At 39.3% G+C, this 24,123-nt stretch overlaps 1 protein-coding gene and 1 long non-coding RNA gene across 4 annotated transcripts; both read right to left on the bottom strand.

Moving 5' to 3' along the window:
- Positions 1–1,847: 1,847 nt before the first annotated feature.
- On the bottom strand, positions 1,848–15,185 carry LOC5506791 (protein capicua homolog). 3 transcript variants are annotated; one of them, XM_001627423.3, is made up of 8 exons: positions 14,886–15,185; positions 12,130–13,826; positions 10,170–10,343; positions 8,847–8,946; positions 7,918–7,955; positions 7,706–7,849; positions 6,308–7,476; positions 1,848–6,019 (listed from the first exon to the last, which is right to left on the bottom strand). In XM_001627423.3, the coding sequence occupies exons 2-8, from the start codon at positions 13,816–13,818 to the stop codon at positions 5,536–5,538; spliced, it is 3,798 nt and encodes a 1,265-aa protein (XP_001627473.3). In that variant the 5' UTR covers positions 13,819–13,826; positions 14,886–15,185; the 3' UTR covers positions 1,848–5,535. The 3 variants fall into 3 exon arrangements, with proteins under 3 accessions (XP_001627473.3, XP_032231114.2, XP_048588539.1); XM_032375223.2 differs by having other exon boundaries at positions 10,248–10,343; XM_048732582.1 differs by lacking the exon at positions 14,886–15,185 and adding an exon at positions 13,929–14,092.
- Positions 15,186–18,329: 3,144 nt separating this feature from the next.
- LOC125572263 lies at positions 18,330–19,088 on the bottom strand. The gene is made up of 2 exons (XR_007313719.1): positions 18,696–19,088; positions 18,330–18,599 (listed from the first exon to the last, which is right to left on the bottom strand). It is a non-coding gene; the product is annotated as an uncharacterized LOC125572263 (long non-coding RNA).
- Between the last annotated feature and the right edge of the window lie 5,035 nt (positions 19,089–24,123).

The following is a 24,123-nucleotide window of genomic DNA, read 5'->3' as shown; positions in this document are numbered from 1 at the left end:
CACGCATTTATTATAAGGTCGAATTACGGATGCTGTGATTGGACAATTAAGATAATGAAGTCATATTTGCCGTCATGCATTGCGATGCGGTTTATTGGTTAACGCACTACTTCGAGGGTAGGTCTGGGGAGGCCGGTATGCTGTAGATGTTCAATAAAAGCAATATCTTCTCCATTTCCAGCCTCCCAAAAGTAACATGTTGCGAGAAAATATATTTTAATCCTAACGGATGCCAGAATGGACGTGCACGAGAAATCTGACCCCCTCAGAGCAGGGCCGTAGCAGGGGGTTGGGAACACACCCCCTAATATTTTCAAAGTTTATAAGGAAATGACCAGTAGGGGTGTGGCTGTGCCCCCCCCCCCCCCCAATATTTTCTTAATGTCTTTGTATTGTGCCCCCCCAGTCACTAAAATTACGATTTTATAATGTACACAGACAACGGAAAGCAATCAATACCCACAGCAAAGCTCATTTCAGATTCGCTTGCCCTTTCTCAACAAAATACTCTGAACTCACTAGGAAGACAATTTACTGGGTTATTTGATTAAATTGAAAACTGTCTGCATTTTGTCCATCCAAGACCTGTCCCGACTGTCGGGCGTATAGCAACTGCGTTACAGTAAAGCTATTAAATGTTGGAGAAAAATGACCATAATTTTTAAAAGCGAGTATAATTCGAACATAATTTTGATTAAAGCGAGCAATGCTTCTAGCGTATTATACCAGTTTTATCGACTGGTCCCTACTCACGGGGCCTGCTAGGGCTCTGCAGAGATAAGTCACTGAAATTTAAACCTTCAATCGTAGATTTGGTATTCTAGACTTAGTTGTACTTTGTTACACCTATTTTATTAATTCTCAATGCACAAGTTATATTCGGGTTAGCGAATCAATTTATTTCTTGGACACAAACAGCTCGAGACACGCGAAAGGATAGCAGACTTTTAAAAAGGATATTATTGTGTCGAATTTTTCATCCTAAGGGATAGGACTAGCATTTGTGAGCTGCTTACCCGAGAAACAAATCCATCGGCTATACGTTGGCTACAGCAAGCATGTTGACAGTTGCTTGCTATTAGAATATTTAAAAAAAACAGCTTATGTTGGGAGAGTACCCTAGGACATCATTAAGTCTAATGGGGTATAAAATGTTAGGATGTTTTTCAAGTTAAATTTATGGATTTTTTATGTTTGGAAAAAAGTTTTCTCAAGAATCACCACTACTCTCCCAAATGCTTTCTTCCTGAAACCAAATCGATTCCAAAATTTTTAACACTGTTCCTTCTAAATCGGTTTGACCTGAAGTTTGGCTTTAGGGCAAAAAGACCTATGAAAACTGTCTGTGGGAATATGTGTGTTGACTGGCATGTATCGTTATACTAAGATATATTGTTGTTATATCGAGATTCTAATGTAACTATCCACCTGTCCAACAAGTCTCCGTAAAAATTTTCAACACAAGCTGTGTATGGCTACTCGTGGACTCGAAGGCTTCGGACAAGGAAGGGGAAGGAGAAGGAAATTGAAAACGAAGCTCTGACAAAAAAAGACAAAAAAAAAACTAACAACGCTTTGTTTCATATTATTTTGAATATAAAAACACGTCAACAACAACTTGACCTTAGGCGATTTCACACCCCCCCCCCCCCCAACTGATGTTCGGGTTTTTATTAAGCTCCCATTTCTAGGTAAGCATATCCTCTCACGTAAAGTAAGCAGTTTAGTGCTAACCCTGGGATAAATACGGCTACATTGACATTTGATTGGATAAAAAGGGCAATAATACCTGTGTTACCGTTAATCTGCCTACTAGAAACCCGGCCCTGAGCAACAGACAGGAAACATTGAGCTTAAGTAGTTTTATTGGCTTGTATCAACAATGAACACATAATAGAAAGGATCTCGCCAAGAAAAAGTACACTGGCAATTTGCCCCCGATACGGGTTTGGTGCACAAGAAACACACATCATAAGATTAACAAACCACACGCGCGTGTTTAGAAAATAGCGAGAAACATTCCCGCCAAAACAAACACTTTGCGTCTGGCATCTAAATATGCAGCAAGATAATTATCAAGCAAGAATATTAAAATTTTGAAATGAGAAAAGTCGTCAAAATTTCCAGAACTTTGTTAAAAAATCTAAGCAAAACCGAGCAACCCAAGATGAATTCAAACTGTGAACAAGATAAATAAACAACGCTGCTTGTGTTCAGTCCTGGCAAAACTTTCCTTTTCTCAAATCAAAATACATTCAATCGACTAATCAACCAATCAGCGCTTAAAAAATTGTTTACAAAGTTTAAGACTAGAATAAGAACAACAACAAAAAAATATTTTCGATCTGGATAATGACAATACATGTTCTGGACCATAAAACGTTAGCCTTACTGGAAAAGGCTACCATACTAGGCGAGTTGTACTAAGAAATCACTCGACTTTTTGGCAGGCAAACCAGCGCGGACTCCGGTTTGTAGTAAAGTATTCAGCGCTTACGAATCATCCAGAAAGTTTTCTTTTTCTCGCTCTCTGGCGTGACATTCATCTTTGTGCTTATTATGACGCGAGTTTGCCATTGAAAAAGTCAAGTGACTTGGTTCAATTAGTGCCTAATGCTTCTATTAGTGAAAGCCGCATTGTCACCAGTTTACTTCCGGTCGATTACGTAACAATATCCGACGGTTTTTAACGGAAAAAGCGAAAAATATTTCAAAACATTGAAGCAGTGTGTTGATTAGAAGTTTCTTTGAGCATGTGATTGATAATTTAGAGCGGATGGCCTGTTTAATATCTCGGATTTTAATAGATTCTTTTGTCTTTTAACGGTTGAGGTTTCCGTCGGACCTCCTGAAGTAAACTGGTGACAATGCGCCTTTAAGTGCTAGTATAGTGAGTGATTATGACACGCGGATTATTACCTGTTGGTGATAAGACTCAGGTTACAAATGCTTCTACCAAAAAAATAAAATGGCAGAATCCTACGAGACATTCGCTGAAACTTACAGAAAACGTTTCAGTGCAAACTACAACTTCAGGAGAATGGCTCGTCTGACCCAATATTATTGCAAAGCAAGTAATTGTTTATAGTGTCTTTTCTTAAGTACTTTGCCTTAAAAGCAATAAAGCATACTAATATTTATCATTTTAACATAGCCGTAGCAGGCCACGAATTATTCGGGAAAGGGCACGATACAGAAACATTAAGAAAACAATGGGGGGCACAGCCACGCCCCTACTGGTCATTTCCTTAATTTTTTTAAATATATTGGGGGGCACGTGCCCCCAATGCCCCGCACACCCCACCCCCTGCTACGGCCCTGTTTTTAACTCTATTTGTAGTTTTGATATTGGCTTGAATTAATAACACAATAACAGGACTAACCAGCGGTCCCTGTTCTTGCCCTTGAAACTAAAACTTCCTTTTACCTTGATAAACCGGTTATCTGCCTTCTCGACCAAGCAGGTCTAGCAGAATTTTTGTGTTTTCTGTTTTTTTTATTCTATAAGTAACAAAGGCCATAAATGTTCTCCTTATCCAAACAGATAGAAATTTGTTTCTATTTATACCGCAAATATGGAACGGAGCAGTTTAAGAACCTTCGCTACAAATCATACTACTTACTACAAATCATATTCACTACGTGTTACCAAGGGACCACGTGAAAACTAAAATCATAAATTACTCTGATATATAATAGCTATGTACAGATAAGAAGATACAGACATACATTAACTATATGCACATGCATGGGAATAAATAAGAGAAGTATACGGGCTACATTACTTACACGAATAACCTAATCATATGGACAAACCTACTCGTATTTCTTATCAAATTGCTTTGTGTTTTCGGGGTTTGCCGGAAAAACTATCAAAGCCTACAGGTAGGCTGACTTCAATTTATCGAGAGACTTTACAAAGACATAGTTCTTGGAAAAAGTCCAAACTTTTTGGAAACCCACAAGCGGTTAGTAACCTTCTGATACTTATGTATACTACGGTATAATGATTGACCATGGATTTTGAGTTTATTATATTCTTAAAGGGTAGACCTTAAATTTCCCATGATGTATTGCTCTGGGGCCATCTTTCATCTAATTTTTCTTTTACATTTGGTCAACGAAAACTCTTGTTTTCCTTTACTTTCAAGTTTGGTTCTATCTCGGACACAAGGGATTGGGTAAGTCGCTGGAACTTACACGCAAAAGTACGCAACTGTATAACATTTACCCTTATATTCGACCGATTCTTATTGGTGTTACATCTGCCATTGCTTTAGCGCCCTAGAAATACAGTCATGGACCCCCATTTCATTCAGAGAAAAGGGTAGAGAATGTGGTGATGAGTTTTTTAGTTAATCTTCATGATCATAACCATGCGCTGCATTAGAGAGGGTGAACCGATGAAGATATTTCGGAGATTATCTTATAAAAATCAGATTATCCCTGACCCTAAGTTAACGCAAATCAGTTCCGTTGTGCGAGTAGGATTATATCAAAGCTAGAAAAGTTTTATTACGTATACATTATAGATAGCGCGTGCGATGTTACATACAAAAAGTTTTTATCAGGATTTTATTTGCATCGAGTTTTAGAGAAAAGACGTTAAATGATTGTCAGAATAAAACATTGCGGACTAGCATTTAAAAGTATCTGACATGCAAGACAAAAAACATGGTCGCCCCGAAAAACCACGGAACTGCAAATTGCTATCACGTCGTAAAATATTCAACACAATGCTAGTCTAAATCAAACAACAAACTGTAAAAACAAAACATTTTCACGACCACAGAATTTCAATCAATAGAAAAAAATTGATACGATGGATTTATAAAAAAATTAAAGCTAACAGAAGCGAGAAGCAACGACTTTGAATAGACAAAGATTTACATGCTGTTTTGCAATCTAAAACAGTGAAAATGAAGCCAAAATGAGCTTTAAAAATATGCGACCAAAGCAATAGAAAACTGCAAATGAAAATTTCTTAAAAATAAAGAAAATGTGTGGATATCAAATACCATTGAATCCGTAGAATAGACGAAAAAACCAAGAAAATAGCGGTAAGAAATGTAGCTATTACTGAAAAAAGACTTTAGATAAATACAAACTGTCGCCGTGTATCAATACAGGAATGCTAATATCGGGTTCTGTCACGCACTCCTTGTCACACCAGAGGTGACTTATTTCAAACTAGTTCTTCGCTCATCACGAGACCTCACGACTTCCACGATCGACCGGACGTGACTAACGTATTGTTAAGTAATATTTTTGTATCTGAAGCTACTGTTTAAATGACTTTTTATGATCACGCAACACCAAGTCATGCCAGACACACTTATCACAAGGCCTATCGAGCATTGCGTGACGGGCCGAAAGATACTATATACATTTTAATCTATCTTTGCTTCCTGAGATTGCTGCATGAGTATCCTATGATGATCTGGCAACGTCACGTCACCAGACACATATGATACATGCCAGTGCCTGGTTGGTCTTGTCACGCATTGCGTGACTACGAATGACTTCAAGTTTTTGCTAGCTTAGGTTGCTGTTGAGTTTCTGCCTCACCTCTCTTATCTTCAGTTGCAGGCAGTTTTTAGTGGGGAACACTTCCACATGAGCTTGCTGGAATTCGCTGGTTATATTTTCCGAAGGAAAATAACCGTGTTGGTTGAACAGCTGAATTACCAGGTTTCGCCTCAAGTCCGGGTTACGCCTAGACGGGCTGCTAGGAAGACTCGTCGGAATCTCAACTCTATTGCTCCCTTGTTCCATTGCCGCAGCTTCGGCCAAGGCATCTAGGTTAAGGTTCGCGTCTCGAAGGTTTGTGTTGGAAACACTCGGCTCCTGTCGTGATACACTCGGATTGTTGTCGGTGTCGTGTACGCGCACGGCAGAACGAGTTTTGTGAGTGGGTGTCTTGGGGCGAGGGGAGTTGAGGGACTGGGTTCCCATGGTAGTTGGAGTGTACTCTGGAAGTGCTGCAAATTGCTTTTCGAAGCCCACATCGGAGAGAACTCTGAGAGTGAATCATTTTAAGCGTTACTCCATTAAAAGGGTAGAACAACAGCGGTATAATTATGCTCTGAGTTTGACATTTAATAACCATCGCAACATCAATTTTATTACGCATTGCAAGCCTTGGTATACTACTACGCTACACTGTACCTTTTGAAGTTTTCACTCCGTGGGGAAGGGTTTAGAAAACCTTTTTTTCTCCAGGGAATGTCCACAGTCAAAATTTACAAGGGAGGGCACCCCCTTACTCTGTAGTAGGTCTGAATAGCAATGTCTAGAAATTACTTACTCTTCCATGCCATCTGGAATAAACCTCTTCAGGATACCCTTGTGCCCGACGCCCTCGGCTCCACCTTCAGTGCTCCCCACTGTCCCTTGAGAGGCTTCCTTAGCGACAGCAGCACCTACCAGGTGCGGGCTATTCATCACCTGAGGCTGGTCTTCAGGTGGCATCGATGCGGAGGCATTTGCTGTAACCACTGAAGACCTTGGTATGGTCATGAATGAATTGATGGGATGGGCCTGCTGGTTAAGCGAGGCAGCGGCATGTCGTAGATTATGAGTTGTTACTGTGGGCCCAGTTGTTGCTATTGCCAGTGGGTGGAATGTCAGGTGACTAGGCCGACCCTCATAAGTACCTGCTCCTGTCAGGTTATTTCCTGTGGTCCTGCTTGTTGGCATCGGCTGTTTGGTAGCTCTCACAATAGGGGATGTGTGGTGATCAGTACTCTGTGGTGGAAGTGGGGCAATGGCCTGTAGTTGGCTCTGCATGTAACCGATATGGGTGAAGCAGGGTGCCACTTGAGGAAACGGGTGCCTTTGTAAGTGAGCCTCAGTGTTGAGGTATGTTGACGCACTAGATAGGCGATTGGAATCACTCACTCTCACGATAACAGTACCTTGTTCATGGCTAGGTTTTCCTTGGAGGCCAGGCTTAGGTTTGAAGACAGAACCCTTCGGTTTGAAGCTTCCACTGATAGTAAGTCCAGGCGAAGAGCACTTTATTGATGGTGCTGCCATAGGCCGAGCAAACGTACTTGACGAGGTATCAATTGAAGATTGTTGGCGCTTTGAGGCAGGTTTTGGTGCTCTAAACGAGGGTTCAACAACCCTGTGAGTGCTGCTGTCTTCTCCTTGGTCGACCCCTTGATGTTTAACTGATCTGTTCCATGTTTCCATTCTTGACACTGAATATACATCTGGTGTCTTGGCTCTTCTGGCCGTGAAAGGCACTGGAGAGTAACAGTTCTTGCCGACATCAGGGGTAAGGCTGCGTCGCTGGAAATGAGGAGTTGATGTAAATTTCTGCTGAGGGAATGCCTTACTTGGGATGTCTTCATTATCAGAGGTTTCCGACTCTTCATTCTCATCCATGTTCTCACGGCACTCTAGCTCCACATCGTCCTCAGGTTCAGATGGGGTATCTTTCAGATCAGCATCTATTGTTCTGTTTGATGCCTGAGATTTGATAATATAATAATTACAGAACTGAATAGATGTAGCACGTAGGAATTGGAGTGCCACAGAAACAAAGTGTAAAAGCAAACAGGGGGGCATGAGAAGTTCCACACCTTATCCTGTGGATAGCAGCAATAACAATTCTTTTGGAAGCTACACAGTCATCTTATTTGTTATCGTTCACATTTCAAGCTTTGACTAACGTTGATTACCATGTAAATGATCTTACCTGGGCAAGCTCCAAGGCCTGTCGAGACAGTGGACGTCCTGGTTGTGGGGTAAATGGTCTGTGTGCCTCTTCTCTGTTTTCCTGATGTATCGGTGTACTTTGTGATCTTTTGCATCTAGCTTTCGGTTTCATCTCATCATCACTCTGGACATAAATAAAGCATGAGAGATAAATACCAGAGTAGAATTTTGTGCATTTCAAAGACAACTCACCATCATCTCCCCAAAGTCAGAGTTGCCTTCAGAGTATCCTGAAAAAAAAGTACTCTATTAAAATCACTGCACCCGATATGGTATTAAAAAGGGGGATATGATTCATGAAATCCATTTCTTTTTATTTTTAACTTTTACCCACAGCATTAACAATTTTTTTCTGCCATTTACATTTTATTATGAGGCTATCCCTAGACAATGTCTTTTAATGTAAACTTCTGATACTCTTTCGTCAACAAATTCTACTAAGACCACATTCACACCAGCACTATCAAAATCTAATTTACACCAGTTTAAAGGTGTTTTAATTAATCAATCTCCCAAGAGTGGACAGAACCAAGAACAAAACTGAATAGACTGTACTGTACATGTTACTAAAGTGATTATTTAGGTAGTAAGATCTCAACACAATGGGAAACTTGGCAAGTTATCAGGCAAAGAAAAACCTTGTTTAAGTAAACATGGTTTTGGTATGTATACAGCATAAGACCTTGTCATTGTGTGCTATAAAAGACACCAAGCTTGGGAAAAGCCTTTTTCTTTTAAAACATCAAGGAAAAAAGGACGGAAGGTTGCGACCCATCTGTGGATGTGAGTTAATGGTAATGTGAGGTAATGGATGGCCAAAATTGATTGTTTGAACTTTCAACACGAAGACTTTGTCTAGGATAGTTGGGTAGTGATGGAAACAATGGTAACATGTCCAGTCAACTCTTGTGTTATGGATACCGTTATTATGAACACCTTGCTATCGGAGACTGGAATACAATCCCAGACAAGACCGGAAAACAAGAAACAATTTGAATTTATGGATTTTTGCTGTTTTGTACACTAAATTACAGTCCCAAAGGTATTGTAATAGAGTTAGTTGAAAAGTACAGAATAATAAATAACACAAGTGATCTCCCTCATCGTACCTAGATACCTACCAGCTATCTCTGCAGAATCAGTGGACTTCCGAGGAGATTTCTTCCTGTCCTTTGTGCACCATTTCCAGTCTGGATGAGCTTTGAAATGAGCCTCTTTGACCTAAGTATGAGATAATTTGTATTTAGAGTTAAAAAGATAAATAGGACTGGAAGCCTGCTATTTAAATTTGCTATTAAAAAATCTAGAATTCGAAATCCCCTAGGAGTCAAGCACCTTGCATTGCAGGCCCGTACCCAGGATTTTTCTTGGGGGGGGTGCGAAATCTGAAAATGTGGCCCTAATTTTTAAGGGGGGGGGGGGGGGAGGGAGTTCTCTGATAAAAATCTAACCACATCCGAAAGAACAAAAAAAAGGATTTATTTAATGCCTTGTTTATTGTCGGATTTGGCTACATACCAGAGTGATCTAGCTTATGATTTATAGTTTGGTAAACAAATAGCTCGTCTATTGAGAACAAAAAAGTGACTTTCGGCCGTTGTGGGGGGGGGGGGGGGTACGTTCGAACCCTCTGCACCCCCCTGTGTACGGGCCTGCATTGCTGGACCTAAACATCACATCTGGGATTCAAAGAAATGATATATAAAATACAACTCGCCTAAATAGGAGTTGCAAGTAAGAATTAGAAATTTCTATTTATAATTTCTATACACCTTTTTCTTTTCATTAACGAGAAATACGCATTCATTTTAGCCAAAATTACAAACATTTACGCCGATGTACTGTCATTTAAGCGAAAGTAAAATCATTATAAGGGCACAAATGAACGAAAAGTAATTGAATAATTATTTTAGGATATTGTTTGTAATAAAGGCTTATTGTTTGTACGGAGGCGCTAACGTTTATAAGAAGCACGCAAATGACTTTCACAAAATACTATTGTTTGCACTTGCTGTAATAAAAATGTTAATGAATATTTCGTTCACTGTATTGATTGCGAGTTCTCGTATTATTGATATTTTATTCGTGCTATTGTTAAGTATCAACGCGCAAATGAAAATAGATTTTTCATTTCTGGTTGTCGAATAGTGTAAATGAGTGTTAAGAAAATGCAATTGTGTGCACTCAATTATGCAAAATTCGTTAATGTATTTCCTTTTAGTTCAAATGATTTTACTATCGCTTAAATGACAGTACATTAGCGTCAATGTTTGTAATTTTGGCTAAAATGAATGCGTATTTCTCGTTAATGATAAGCAAAAGGTGTAAAAACTACCTTGCAATATAAGGAGATGTCTTTTAATAAAAAAAAATGGACATCCTTACTATGTAGTCTTGTTTGTAGGTTCAAACTGTTATTTGAGTCTTTGTTATTCTTTCCTTACCTGAGCTGCAAGAGCATTGTAGCTCTGTTTTTCTTCAGGCCCCAGTGCATACCACCACTCCCCTAGTATCTTACTCACAGTCCGGTTGTCCTGATGGGGATGCTTCTGGTGCACGAGGGCCCTGTGTCGCTTGCTGAAGATCATGAAGGCATTCATCGGACGACGGATGTGGTCCTAAAAGTGTGAAAAATTGTGTCAGAGCTTCAATGGATTCTTATGTAGGGACATGAAAATCAGTCACTTGAGAATGTAGTGAACCCCTATTCGTGAGTTTAAGGTTTCTCTACTGAAATTGAAGTTATTGTGAGATTTTCTTTATACTTTGTTATTAAGATCTTGGGATCTTATCATATGGTGAGTTAAATTAAAATTTAGAAAATGGGGGAACCCAACCTCGTTTTTTTTTGCTGGGTGGCCAAACACAGCATACTTCAAAATAAAGCTGTCAAAATAAAGCTATTTATGAAGATTGAGAGTTCAAGAATTAATAGCAAGCTGATTTTTAAATCTGTTTGATAACAGGTTACTATTTTATATGGCTTGTTGCTACTGTAATACATAGTCAGTTTATTGTAGCCTGTTAAGCTTTTGTAATGTGCAAAATCATCTTGAAAACTGATAAGTAATGTAACAAACTAGGGCTAGATTGGCACCTGAAATGACTAGACACAAAGCCTTTTTAAGGATTTTCTCAAGCAAATCTTTCGGCATCTTAAAAGCCCTTTGATAATGTACTTTTGACTCACCAATTGGTGGATGTAAATCTACCCTTTAAAATCTGACCTTTCAATAGTTGACCAATTAAAGCTGGAGTTTTTTTCTGTCCATATAAACTAACACTGTCCAGCGGAAAACTCTAATGAGTTTAAACAAGATAAAATATTGTCAATGAAGCCTACTTTTTCCTGTCCCTTTCTATCTGACACTAAACTCATCTTGATGCAAAATAACACCTGTCAATATCACATTTTGGTAGCAGCTGACTATATAGTCTAATATAAAGCAGGAAAATGGCACTTCACACAAAAAAGGAGGTGTGTAGGAGAGGGGAAGTGCAGAGATCAGTTCTTAATATAGCAGCAAGTTACTGTGGCCATGGCTAATGGTAGTATTGTAAATAATGGTTTTATTCTAAAAAGGTCTGACAGAAGATATATGGGGTAACATCACATTTTGCACCTTTTTACCATATTTTTGCAATCACGAATATTCTATACGATGAGACAAGGAGTCAAACTTCATTTAAAAACTTGAACAACCATATATTAAATTTTAAAAAACTAAGAAGTCAGTGATTAAATCAATAAAGTGAATGAAGAGTTTCACAAAATTTTCTGGTTATAATAGGAAATATAACAATATCACAAAGCAATAGAACACCTTGTAAATCATATTATCAAAAAACTCAGAAAACACAAAGTGCATAACAGATGACGGATATCCAATTATAATGCAGAGCTTTAACCAACAGTCTTTTAGGGGAGTAATTCTATTTCCTTGCTCCTGTTTGTCATTTGCCTTAAACTTAACATTTTAAAGGATTTTTTTAAATAAACACTGAATATGTACATTTTTTTTACTGGCTGGCTATTTATCTTTACAGTGCTATCTTTTAGGGCATAAGGTGGAACTATATGATGAATCAACAGAACAGAAAGGGTGGAACAGAGTACTATACTATACCAAAATCATAATGATTAAGAGGGACATTCATCTAAAAATGTTGATCAACTACTCCTTTTTTTAACTGAATATATAATGGTCTATTTGCAAGAAGACTTAAAACTCTTTAAAGTTGGATAGTTTATTAACAATATTTGACTCAACTTTTTTCAGTTACTTCCTTGAGTTATCAGATGGAAATGGATTGTTTGAACGACTCTGTATTGTGCAGAAACATAAAATGGCAGCATGATTGGCCTTCAAGTACTAAGGGTATGAACCGATTTCAGACTCATACCTTACTATCATCATTCCCTCCAGATCTGGTGCGCTTCCTGGACGTTGACGGACCATCACTTGTTTCTGACTCATCTTCATCAAACACTGGAGTGGTACAGGAAGGTTGGACTACTTGTTTATCTTCCATCTTCTCTTTAACCGCTGAGATAGACATGTGTGGCAGAAGCGTGTGCCAGGGATAGACTCTTACTTCTACCGTGTTTGCCTGCACTGGAGGGATTTGAAGACTTGGGACATATTCTTTGGAAGAAGATGGTGCAGGTTTACTGAAAGTGTTCTTTGTTAAAGTGCTTTCCAAGCTACTGACAAGAACTTTTGTTTCACTTCTGGTGGTATCATTGCAGGAACTGTTGTCTGTCAAAAATGAATTTTTCTGGATGGTCTGGCTGTTAGTAACTGGAACAAATGTACGACTTGATGTAACTGGAAGGGATTGAGGAGGAATAGGAGAGTACATGACTCGAGCAACTTTTTTGGGTGGAGTAATGGCAGAAGGTGCTGGGATTGGAGAGAATGATCGCTTAGATGATATAGCAGGTGGAGTTGGTGGCACTGGTGATGCTGCACAACCAGCTGGTGGAGAGATTGGTGAGAATGTTCTTTTAGTTGGAGTGTTTGGTGGTGAAGTGAAAGCTGGCGTCCCGCCACCTAACTCATCCCGGCAGTGAATCCCTGAATCTGGGCTTATAGTGTTAGAAGAGTTGTTATTGCCAGCAAAAAATGGTGACAGCAACTCAGCACTTGAGGAACGTCCAGATTTTGGTGTTGTTGTGGCCCAGTTTGTTTTTTGGTTGGGATTTGAGTTAAAGCTGAAAGACGGCGATGATGGTGAGATTGGCCGAGGAGTCGTGGGGTTTGAGAACGGAGTAGGGTTACGGGAATTACTGAGCGACACCAGCATTGCTGCAGCCTCTGCTTCTTTGTCATCAAGGTTCCTACTTGACAATCTACTATTCACCTCACCCTCCACACTTCCCTCACTATCCCCACCAGATTCCCAATCCAGTTCCTTTCCATGTAAAGTCCCCTTGCGTGTTCCTTTCTGGCGTCCTGGTGTCAGGTTCTTCAAGGGTTTGCCTTTAAGTGAAAGGTGGCGTGAGCAAAATCCCCGCCTCTGAGACTCCTTATTACACCCCTCACGTGAACACAGTCTGCGCCACTGCTTTCCATTAAATTTCTTGCGAATTCCATTTGGCATTTGGACTATATCTCCCTTTTTATATTTTTGCTGCGTAGGGGTAGGCGTTCTGGATACTAGTTCAGTCCTGTGTGATTTATTAGGTGACAAAGTCCTCCAAACTTTATGGGTCACGGGTTTATAATTTTGTGTTACTCCTTCAACTTCTTCGTCAGAAATAGCGCTATCCGTATTTTCCTCTTCTTCGCAATTACTCGCTTGTTGAAATGCCAGTTGTCTCGAAACATTGTTTTTCCGAGGAGAGTTCAGTGCAGCAGTGCACCTGTTTGGGCCTTGGGTATCAGGTTCAACGTCGAACTCTCGATTCAAACCCCCAAAAGATCCATCGCTGCTTTTTCGTCGGTTGTTGTTTCCTCCTGAGTGGGGAACAGCTGAATTGGACTTAGGGGAAACAAATGGCGTTATGTTGTAACTCGCTTGTAAAGAGTTCACTCTTTTATAGTCCATATTTGTAGCTGTGCCACGACGAACTCTTGTACGGTGACTCATCTCCAGCCCTAGAAAATAAAATTATGGAGATAACAGCATTAAAGGGAATTCAATTCGACCAACTCTGTACGAATTAGCCTAGGAGATGAATGTCAAACTAGAAAATCAACCTTGCAAAGACGCATTGATTTCTCTCGATCGATGTGTACCAACGCTGTCTCATTTTTCTTGCCTACAGCAACATAAAACAGTTACCGAAAAATGTTGAAATCGGTACTCGCTGATTCACAAACAGGTCTTTGATGAATACCAAGATTTTCCAGAATTAAAACTGAGTCATCGCTAACATCAGAAAGAAAGAAACTTCGCGTCCGGTCACAAGAATTGACAATTTCTCAAAAAAAAAACACGACAACATCAATTATACATTTCGTTAGCGGCGAAACACGCTAAATCTCCCCTCTTTTTATTAGATATTCTGTAATCGTTATAAGACTAGAGGGAATAATAATATTCTGTACCCTAGCAGATGGAATGTGGTCAAACTAAAGCTACATAATCCGTCGCGATTTCGGAGGAAACAAGCTTGCATTATACATGAACTTCTAAGCGATAAACTGAGAACGCACAGAAAACGAAAGTAGGTCGCATCAGCATACACACACAAACCAAGGTTACTTAAACATTGTATTTTCGGTGGAACAAATAGCTCTTTAGTCCCGATTCCAATCCGTTAAATCTCCTCGACACCAGTAGGAAAGAAATAATGGACTTTTGGCAGGCAAAATGTGATGACTGAAGCGAAATCCACACAACCAGCTGACAACTAGCTACCGATCTAATGATTGTATTTTTTTCGTGCGAGTTTGTTGATACAGGGAAGAATTGTGATTTTGAAGGTAACTTTGAAGAATGTGTGCTTGTTTGGGAATATTGGCATCACAAAGTCCTTAGTTACAACTGGAAATGCGAATTTTATGGACGAGTGCTTTTCTCCATAATAAAATCGCGGTGAATGGAATTGAGCGAATAGGTCTGGGCATGCCCACGAGTCGACTTCGCTTCGTGTTTGCATCTCTAGAAAACTAAAACCAACCCAGCTTTCCTCAAATAATGTCTTACCGTACCTGTGAATAGAGAATGACAAGTTTGAGATGATGTGAAATCTTGCGCAGGTTACCAGATTGAGGGTGAATAAAGATTACGAGAGGACTCTTCGTGTAAAGTACAATCGCTTTGCTTTCGCCGTCGTCTGGATGACGATCGCGCTAACGAAACATCACGAAAAACCGCACTAGCCACCTCGTTATAGGCACCTAGCGGCTGCTCCGTTCAAACTATAAATTAAGTTTGAGAAACGGCACCGACGGCAGCTAAACCGTCCCTCACCTCCAGTTGTAGAACTAGCGACAGACTTGATAGTGAATGGGCCGTATATGTGATCGAAAATGGAGGGCTTTGATTGGTCGAGCTAAACAATAGAGTCACAGCTTTCATTGCCCCCACCGGCTTACAAACAAAATCGCCATCCAATCAACACGCTTGCTACAAACTCACGAAAATTACGGACTTGAGTTTAGGCAAGATAATATAACGGATTACATATAGTTGTCTCCTTTCTTTATCGATGCATTGCCCTAGAAGCTTTTTCAAGCGGCAATTATACAATATGATATTGTAACAACTAAGTCCCCCCCCGTTTTATGGGACCACCGATTACTTTTAAGGGAGGGGTGGGTGATTTACAGAAGTATTTTCACTCCATATTTTTATGACCACGAATACAAAGACACTAAAACGAACGAATTTCGTTTTCCTGGAGAATCATTAAATTGTTGTTACAAAGATAGTTTTTCCCGTTGTCGTTTTTAACAAGTAGCGGTGGCCATTCAACGCCTTACCACCATGTCCAGATCAACATCATATCAAGTCCCCCAACAATTTTTTTCCCTCGTTTCTCGTTGTGACGGAACTGAAAATACATGGAATATATTAATTTAACTGTTGTGTGCAAATCAGTTGTGTACAGGTACCTGTCGTAATTAACCTCTATATTTGAATTTAAATTTTCTCTAATTTGCAAAAGCATGCTTTTTATTACCCAAACAGTCTCTTGTCGTTAAGAAGGCAGCTGAGCTTGTATTTTCTTACGAATTCGTCGCTCCGCTTCTTGCATATCGTCCATGATATCGTTAATTTGGGGGGGAGAACTGGCTATGGATGAACAAGCTGTGTTTGTAACGTTTGCGCCGTTCGGGGCCTTGAAAACAATTTCTTACAAATTGCAAACAAATAAACAAAAGTCACGAATTCAAAGTAAATTACCTAATTAAATAATACTTGTAGGACGAGCAATAAAAAATGCGTATTTTCGTTAAATTTGCGTATGTAAGTTGCTATGGCAGTGGCCTTCTATTGTATTTTTTAGCGTTTGAGAGAGGGACCAATACAAGTTTACATGGTGGCGCTAGTCAAAACATACAAAGAATCGTTGAGTAAATTCAAACAATGTGTTTATTTTCAACCACAAATGTCAAGATTGGTTTAAATGAGGAACTGAGAAGTAGACGGAAGGCACATGAATAGAATCTATACTCAAATAGTGACAAATAAATCAAGAAAAGGATGTACACCTTAAGTTATCTCGATATATAATTTTAGATATGTGCCTCTAAACGACTTTTAGCAAATGGTACTTTAAAAGCTGAAAAGAATGAATAATAACAGAGAGATTTGACCTAGAAAAAGTTCTCATTTTAATGGTAACCTGGTAACAATCCCGTTTAATTTTTTAGCAAAACCGCAAGTATAATTATAATCTAGTATAGTTTACCGATGAAAATTTAAAGAGGGAAGCTGCAAATGAAAATACAATAGACTCCAATAAGCCCCTTTATCCCCAAAAGTCAGGCAGGACTTAACCCAAGCTGGATCATAAATACTTAGCCATTCATTGTGGTGTAATGAAACAAAAAAATACAACAATCAAACCACCCATCATGATAATCATGATTATCAGTATCATCATCATTTATAACAAAACAAACATAAATGATCATCTTCATCATTCTTATCGAATGTTATCATTGTCAAATTCAGCATCACCATCATTAAGTGTTATTAGAAGCAGCAAAATAATGGATTATCAGTTTTCAATTCCATCATGATGTGGTGTTTTAAAACAGGTTCGTAAGCTGCACAGGGTGCGTGCACGCCACCCCCACCTCCTTCGTCGCCAAAAAAGTGGGTCATTTCTTATTAAACACGAGGTTCCGCTATAAAAGGGAAAGCATCTCCCACCCCCGGGCTCGAATTTGCAATTTTTATCAGAATAACACCACCCTAGCAGTCGCAAATTACAAATCCCTGAGAGTCAGTCGTTTGGAATAAAACCATTTTTGTACAGGTAAGTAATTTGCTATCCACTTGCGTTTTAGATGCAAAATTTTAAATTATGCGCTATCCATAATCTAACAAAATTCTCGTATTTTAGAGGGCACATAGCTTGGTATAGCATTATTTTACTAGAAACATTTTAGGTGTACAAGTCTAGAAATGATATTTAATTTGGTTTTGAATATAAAATTTCAATTTAGCGCTCCAATTGTCCTGACATTTTGACTCACCGACGGCTGATTGATAACTATTATGGAGAACCTTTTCCTTTTATAGCGGAACCTCGTGTTTAAAGGCTGGTTCTAACGACGACGGAAGCGTAAGAGTCTTATGTCGCGTGAGAACCGGCTCGACGTAAGCGCAAGGTTTTACGCATGCTCAGTTCGTAGTCTAGTGCCCATACCTCCTCGACGAGTTTGGTTAATTTATGCTTATGTATCGCTTATGCTCACGTCGATCCGGTTTTCACGCGACGTAAGCGTAGCATAGACGTAAGATTATCAAAACTTCCCGTTCTTCTTGCGCTTACGTCGATCGTCCAATATAATCGAGCGTCCAATATAATCCTTTATCCATGAAGCCTATAACCTCGAACCCCCCCCCCCCTCCCCCTCTTTTCCGCCCCCTTCTCCGCAGCCAATGCTGGCTTTATTGTGAATCACACAAATCATTTATCATGCACCGGCCTTGTGGCAGAAAGCTAACAAAACGAACGCACCCCCACCCCCCCACCCCTCCCACAACGGCCGAAGGTCTTCTTTTCGGTTCCCAATAGACGTGCTATTTGTAAACTATAAAGCAAAAGCTAGATCACTCTGGTACGCGTAAAAAAACCGTTTTAGTTCTTTCGGGGGTGGTCAGATTTTTATCAGATATTTTTTTATCGTACTCTGGTACGCGTAAAAAAACCCTTTTAGTTCTTTCAGGGGTGGTCAGATTTTTATCAGAGAACTCATTCCCCCTCTCCCCGGAAAAATAAGAGGTCTTCTACTTTTTTGGATTTCGCAACCCCCCCCCCCCCCCCCCCCCCCGAAAAATCCTGGGTACGGGCCTGTAAAACATACGTACGTCACGAGAGCGAAACCTGAGATTATTTGTCACGCGCCTCCAAATTGGGATCGTCGGCATTTCTACCAATCAAACCCTCCTCTTGTTATAAAAGCAGACATGTAAAATGCGTTTTATAGCTTTTTATAACAAAATGCTCGGCGCCTCAGGAAAATTTACTACTCCTTTGTAAGTCGTCCCCTTCCACAACAAAGCAGAGGATCGATGTATGCTCCAGGCGTGTTTAAATGTCGTTTTCTAAGTTAGAATTTATTTTCATATCCTTAGGGACCACAAAAAAAAAACTAATTTATTATATTACCTTTATACTATTTACGGTGACGTCAATGACGTAGTAAATCAATTCAGTTGCTCGCCAAGGTTAGATACTGCTGTCTCTGCTTATGAAAGGAACAGGAAACGCATCACAATAAATCATAACTATTTTATGCATTACCAAGTGGCAAATATATATTTTTTTCACGTAAACTTACCGTAGGCGTTGAACTGATAGTGAACGCTCGGTTTTCTTTCTGCCACAAAAAAGAAGCTACAATGATCCTTTCACCAAACACCTACAAGCCATAACGTGTAAAACGCTAAGCGAATTCAAAATACGCTGTGGTGGTTGGTCGAAACACCAGTTGCGTGTTATTGCCAGACAAAAGCTTTAACGAGCCGGTTAATGAACATATAAATGGGAAAAATGTGATGGCCTGAGAAACAAAAACAAATACATGAAAATCCCCTCCTCGACAGTTTGTTATTACGTTAAAAGACGTAGAATTAAATTATGAAATTAGAATTAAAATATGTTTTGTGTGATCCTTTATCTTGTTTTTAAAAGCAGTGTTTTAGGGATAATATGTCGCGTGCAGACAAATCTATCCTGGAGAGCTTCTTTAAAGACAAAAGAAATCGCTCAAGATCGCAATCTAAAATGATTTGCATCACATTTCAGTCACGAAAACCAAGAAAGCTTAATATCATGTCTCCTTTATCTTAATTAAAATCTTGAAGGCATGACTCACCGCTAATAAAGGCTGTCCTTAAACAACGATCCGTCATATTTTATTAGGTGTACTGTAACTATGTTATTCTCATTTTCATGTGTTCTAGAGAATGCGGTCGAAGCGTAGAATAAAGAGATGCAAACGAATAGCATAAAGATTGTAATGGGTAGGGAAACGTGAAAACATGTGTCTGGCTAAACACTTTTAGGTAATCTGTTAGTTTTTCTTTGACGTTTTTGACCTGACATCTTTAAGTCATATTCCGTCGTAAACTAAAGATAAGATTTTTGGGGGCGTGTGTCTGGCTAAACACTTTTAGGTGTATATTTCCCTACCTTTAGGTGTATATTTCCCTACCTTTCATATGCTATAATAGCATGGGGAAGCGCCTATAAATCAAATACAAAAATACTTCAAACTAAACAAAATCATATCGCCAGGGTAATTTTCTTCTCAACTGTATTTGGTGAAAATACAGAAAGTGCTTTACCACTCTTGAACCTTTTAGATATCCTAACAGTAAATCACATTTTTGAACTCCAAACTTTAAAATTTATACATGGCTGGCACAAGCAACATCTTCCCCCTATCTTTGACAACTCTTTCAAATATGCTAAGGACATTCACTCTTATAATACCCGTTATGCAGCAAATGACAATCTATACAAAGCTCGTTTTAGGACAAATACTGGTAAACAAACACTTTCTGTTATAGCGACTAATCTCTGGGAAAAACCGCCCCCTGATCTAAAACAACTTAATAAAAATATGTTTTGCAGAAAGGCCGAAAGTTATCTATTATTAAAACAAAATGGAACTCTTGACATAAAATTCTAACCCTCCCCATGTGTGCTTCTTGCTATGTGTTTTGTGTGCTTTTTCGCTTGTTTATATTTTGTGTATGTGTGTTCTAAGGCTACATTTTTTAATTCACTACAAGTTCTGGCTAGGGACCCAACTCGAAAACCATTTTGGTTTATTTAGGCCCTAGGCATTTCCTTACAATTATACTACTATATTTCTTCCTGGACTGACTAAAAAATTAAACATAGAAAATTGAAATGAGATATAGTCTCGAATACAAATAATGTATAAATTAAGAATTATGGAAATGCGAAAAAGGTATTGATTTATTTATTGATTGATTGATTGATTGATTGATTGGCGTCATGATTTGTCTCTGCATCAATCACATTTCATTTATTTGGTCTAGAGAATTTCAACTCAGCTGAATTGCTAGCACTGTTAGCAGTTAGCAGCCAAACTACGGAATTGCCATACATCAAGGGACCATGATATAAGAGAACGAATCCCCGTGGCCCATTTTGTCGTCCATGAAAGCTATGGCCTCTACTCCAAGCTATCAATGCGTTGCAGGGCTTTCACGTCGGACATGTTACAATGAGGAAATCATGGAGTCTTCTTCGTCATCATAAATACGCTCAAATCGCTTACAAATGCCAAACCTTCTGAGGTATAGCCACACTAAAAGATGTCGAGCGTTTTCCAAAAGGGCACCAGGAGTCTATAGTGATTAAAATTTAGTTTATACAATTTTTAAAGTTACAGTTAAAAATGTCAATATAAGTAGTAGCAGCCTGTTATCTACTGCATTAACTAATTATTCAAAATGTAAAATTATTTGAAGTAGCAAGCAAACGGTTTTCAGCTAATTTTACATCGAGTCAAAATATTGAAAGAAAAATCCCTCCCCCCCGGAAATATAAGGTCCACTTTTTCGGATCACGCACCCCCCCCCCCCCCCCCCCCCCCTGCCAAGAAAATTCAGGGGTACGGGCCTGCCGTCCATACAGTGGAGGCCACATAAGTAACTGTGTATTGTGGATATTCTGAAGTAAAGTTTTTCATATGAGGATAAGCTTATCTCTGCAATAGAACCCCAACAGCTTAGATATATTCTAATCAAACTTAGTAACCGTTAGCAGTGATCATTCAAAGTATCACTAACGTCTTTATGAATTTACTATTGCCTTCTACACATCAAAAAAATCTTATTCGGGAAATCTTATTTAAAAGAAACCTGAGTTAACGCAGCCATGCGTCTAGTTGAATAATGTTCGTGAGATCATATTGAACAATGAGAGGGGAATGGGGCTGTAAGGACAACTATTAAAGTTTAAAATTCTCAATTTTCTTTATCTGAGCGGAACCCCTCCAATCGAGTGGCGTTCTTCCGAACACCAGCTGATTAAGATGGAGGTTAGTTCTTAGAGCTTTGCGCATTTGACAGAACAGGGCATGCAAAAATATTACAAAGCAAGCATTTTGATTTAAAAATGAAGAAGGTAAGATGTTTAGTTGTTATAGGAGGGTAAAATAAAGCAAGCTATCAGTTTTAACTTCAATTTATGAGATCTACGAGATTCAGGGTCGGTAGTAGCCCAGCCAATCTAATGTTTTACCTTTTCGGTCTTAAATGACAGTAGCATGTCCATACCTGTCAACCACCAAAAATCTTAAGGATGATAATTTTTTGGGGGCTGGGGTGGGGTCAGGAGAACATGTTCTCCTGGTGGAGTATATTCATTTTTTGGGGGAGGGGTGGGTATATCTACACATTGAGTCAAACCACAACCGTCATCAACAACAGTCATAATTATCACCACAAGAAACTCGGGACTTTAGCCTCCGACAGAGAATTATAAAGCAATAAAGCAGTTTTGTTTCATCGTGTGTTAAGAATCTGCCAAAAGTAAGAAATTCAAGTCAACAACTTCCTAAAAGTTCTCCAAAGTTCTCTTGGGAACATCTAGAAATTCAACAACTTACAGCCAAATTCGTTGTTGCGCGACCCTGGCGAACTGGCAGGTCGCGCAACAACGAATTTTGGCTATAAACTATTTCTTTTGTCAGCAACCTTGTATTCTATTCATGGCGCAACCAGATTGCTCTGCCAGTGCGCCCATGAATAACAAAAGAATTCAAGATGGCCGACAAAATTGGCTGCGAGATCTTTGGAGAACTTTTGGGATATGGTTTAGAATGTATTTTCTTATCATTTGAACAAAACAAATTCTTTGTGTTCAATTACTTTTAGGTTTGGCCAAGAGAGCATAAGATAAGAATTCTTTGTGTTCAATTACTTTTAGGTTCGGCCAAGAGAGCATAAGATAAGAGAGGGACACTTTGGTATTACCCACGCGCCATGTCGATTTCCATCCTGGCTATTTTTAGTGACCACCACCCCCAGCACTGAGCGTGAGTATTTTTACTTAGCCTCGTCCCTTTGCTTCTCGGCGGGCCTATCACACTCTTCATGGCTATGACGTCACTGAAGCGTCCGCCATATTGGAAAGTGTGAGTCTGCGCGCAAAGCATCATGGAGCTGACAGCAAGGGAGTAGCCTGGGGACGAGGCTAATTTTTACCCGCGCTTTTGGCATTTACATCTTATTGTTTGCCGCTGTTTTGTGACTTAAAACCGAAGAAAAACCCCATCTATTCGCACTAATAAAATCGAAAATTTAATTCTAGCATCAAGGATACAGGCAGTTGCGGTTTATTAAGGGGATGTAGTACTTCGAGAATTGCAAAGTTTCGAAAACGTGTAAAAAAAGAGACTTTCAAAATCAAAAGCGGAAAACCTCGTGCTTCAAACACCGCTTCCGCTCTAACTTTGCAGCTTCTTCGTGGTTTTTCAACATTCATTATCTTCCTAATGGTCAAACGAAATTTGTATGTTAGATATGATATTGATTTTTGTGAATATTCCGGTGAATTGAGAAGGAATCCATGAAAATACATTTCATAAAACTATCCTTGTAGAGAGGGAATGCACTTTTGTGATGATCAAAGCCAGCAAGCTAAAGTATCTGAGCTTCACTAATAGTGAGAAAATGAAGAGAGAATTATTACTGTACTTATTTAATCTTGTTTCTAAACATTTCTATACTATATAGTCGGGATTTGAATCAAACGCGGTATCACAGCCATTTTATCGCTCGTCGGTACTTCCTTTCTGCTCAGACCATTCCCAGAAATAAGAGACAACATGGCCGCCACGCACGCGTAATAGTGCACATACAATATCAAAATGGCTGCCATTTATTATAAGGAAATGTGGGGAGACGTCACAATTTATCAAATTTTCTCGTTTCAGAGATTTTGGGCTCACGATGCAGGACTCGAAAAAAAAACCTTGCCATTCGAGTGATACACTTTCCGTTCAAACGATGCCAGAGAAAGCCCTATAATTGTTCCTTGGATATTGCACTTTTGTTCGCTTGAGAGCATACAATCCTCCATACATTATCTGTAATTTCATTGAAATCGGGCATAAAAGTAGTCGTTTAAAAGGTAGAACTGTTCCCCGCATCACAGGTGCAGGACTCGAAATTGGTAAATCGACTATCCTTCCATCAAATTGGCCAATAAAATAGGCAGTAGCGCCTTCCAATCTTGTTCCCGAAGAAATAACATTTCATGTAGTTATGCCTAGTTCAGGAACCATTATTGTTGTCTTTAAGATACAGAATGAAGCAAGGAAAACGGTGCGCTCCGCAAGAACAACTTCCCTCCGTTCGTCCGTTCTCCATTTTGTTTTTAAACGGCCCCACGGCTTTCTGGGATAGACACAGGGGAACCATAAAGCCTTTCTAAAATACATTTTTTTTTAAATTTGCGCATATAATGTTTCCAACCTCAGCAAGACTGCCGCACTTCCATTATCATTGGACGTATCAAATCAGAGATGCCCCTTGCACGTTTAAATACCGCTAATACTTCTTTTATTTGGAATTTTAGTCAACCTGATTAAAAACTTCTAGTTTAACAACAAAAGGAAAGCCCCTGTTCTGGCCGGAATCTCTTTTTTTTTGTGATACCGCTGTTATTCCTCGCGGGCCTAGCAAAATGTGAGCCCAGAGAAACCGCTGGCTAATGTCCCTTAT

Source organism: Nematostella vectensis, chromosome 9, assembly GCF_932526225.1.
Source record: "Nematostella vectensis chromosome 9, jaNemVect1.1, whole genome shotgun sequence".
NCBI lineage: Eukaryota > Metazoa > Cnidaria > Anthozoa > Actiniaria > Edwardsiidae > Nematostella > Nematostella vectensis.
This window is presented reverse-complemented; position numbering and strand designations above follow the sequence as displayed.

What these genes read in the sequence shown, in the direction of transcription:
- LOC5506791 (XM_001627423.3), bottom strand. Translation starts at nt 13,818, where the DNA reads ATGAGTCACCGTACAAGAGTTCGTCGTGGCACAGCTACAAATATGGAC. An exon ending in GAGGGAATGATGATAGTAAG is followed by an intron (nt 10,344 to 12,129) that starts GTATGAGTCTGA and finishes TCACACTTTTAG; the next exon opens with GACCACATCCGTCGTCCGAT. An exon ending in ATTCCAGATGGCATGGAAGA is followed by an intron (nt 6,020 to 6,307) that starts GTAAGTAATTTC and finishes ATTCACTCTCAG; the next exon opens with AGTTCTCTCCGATGTGGGCT.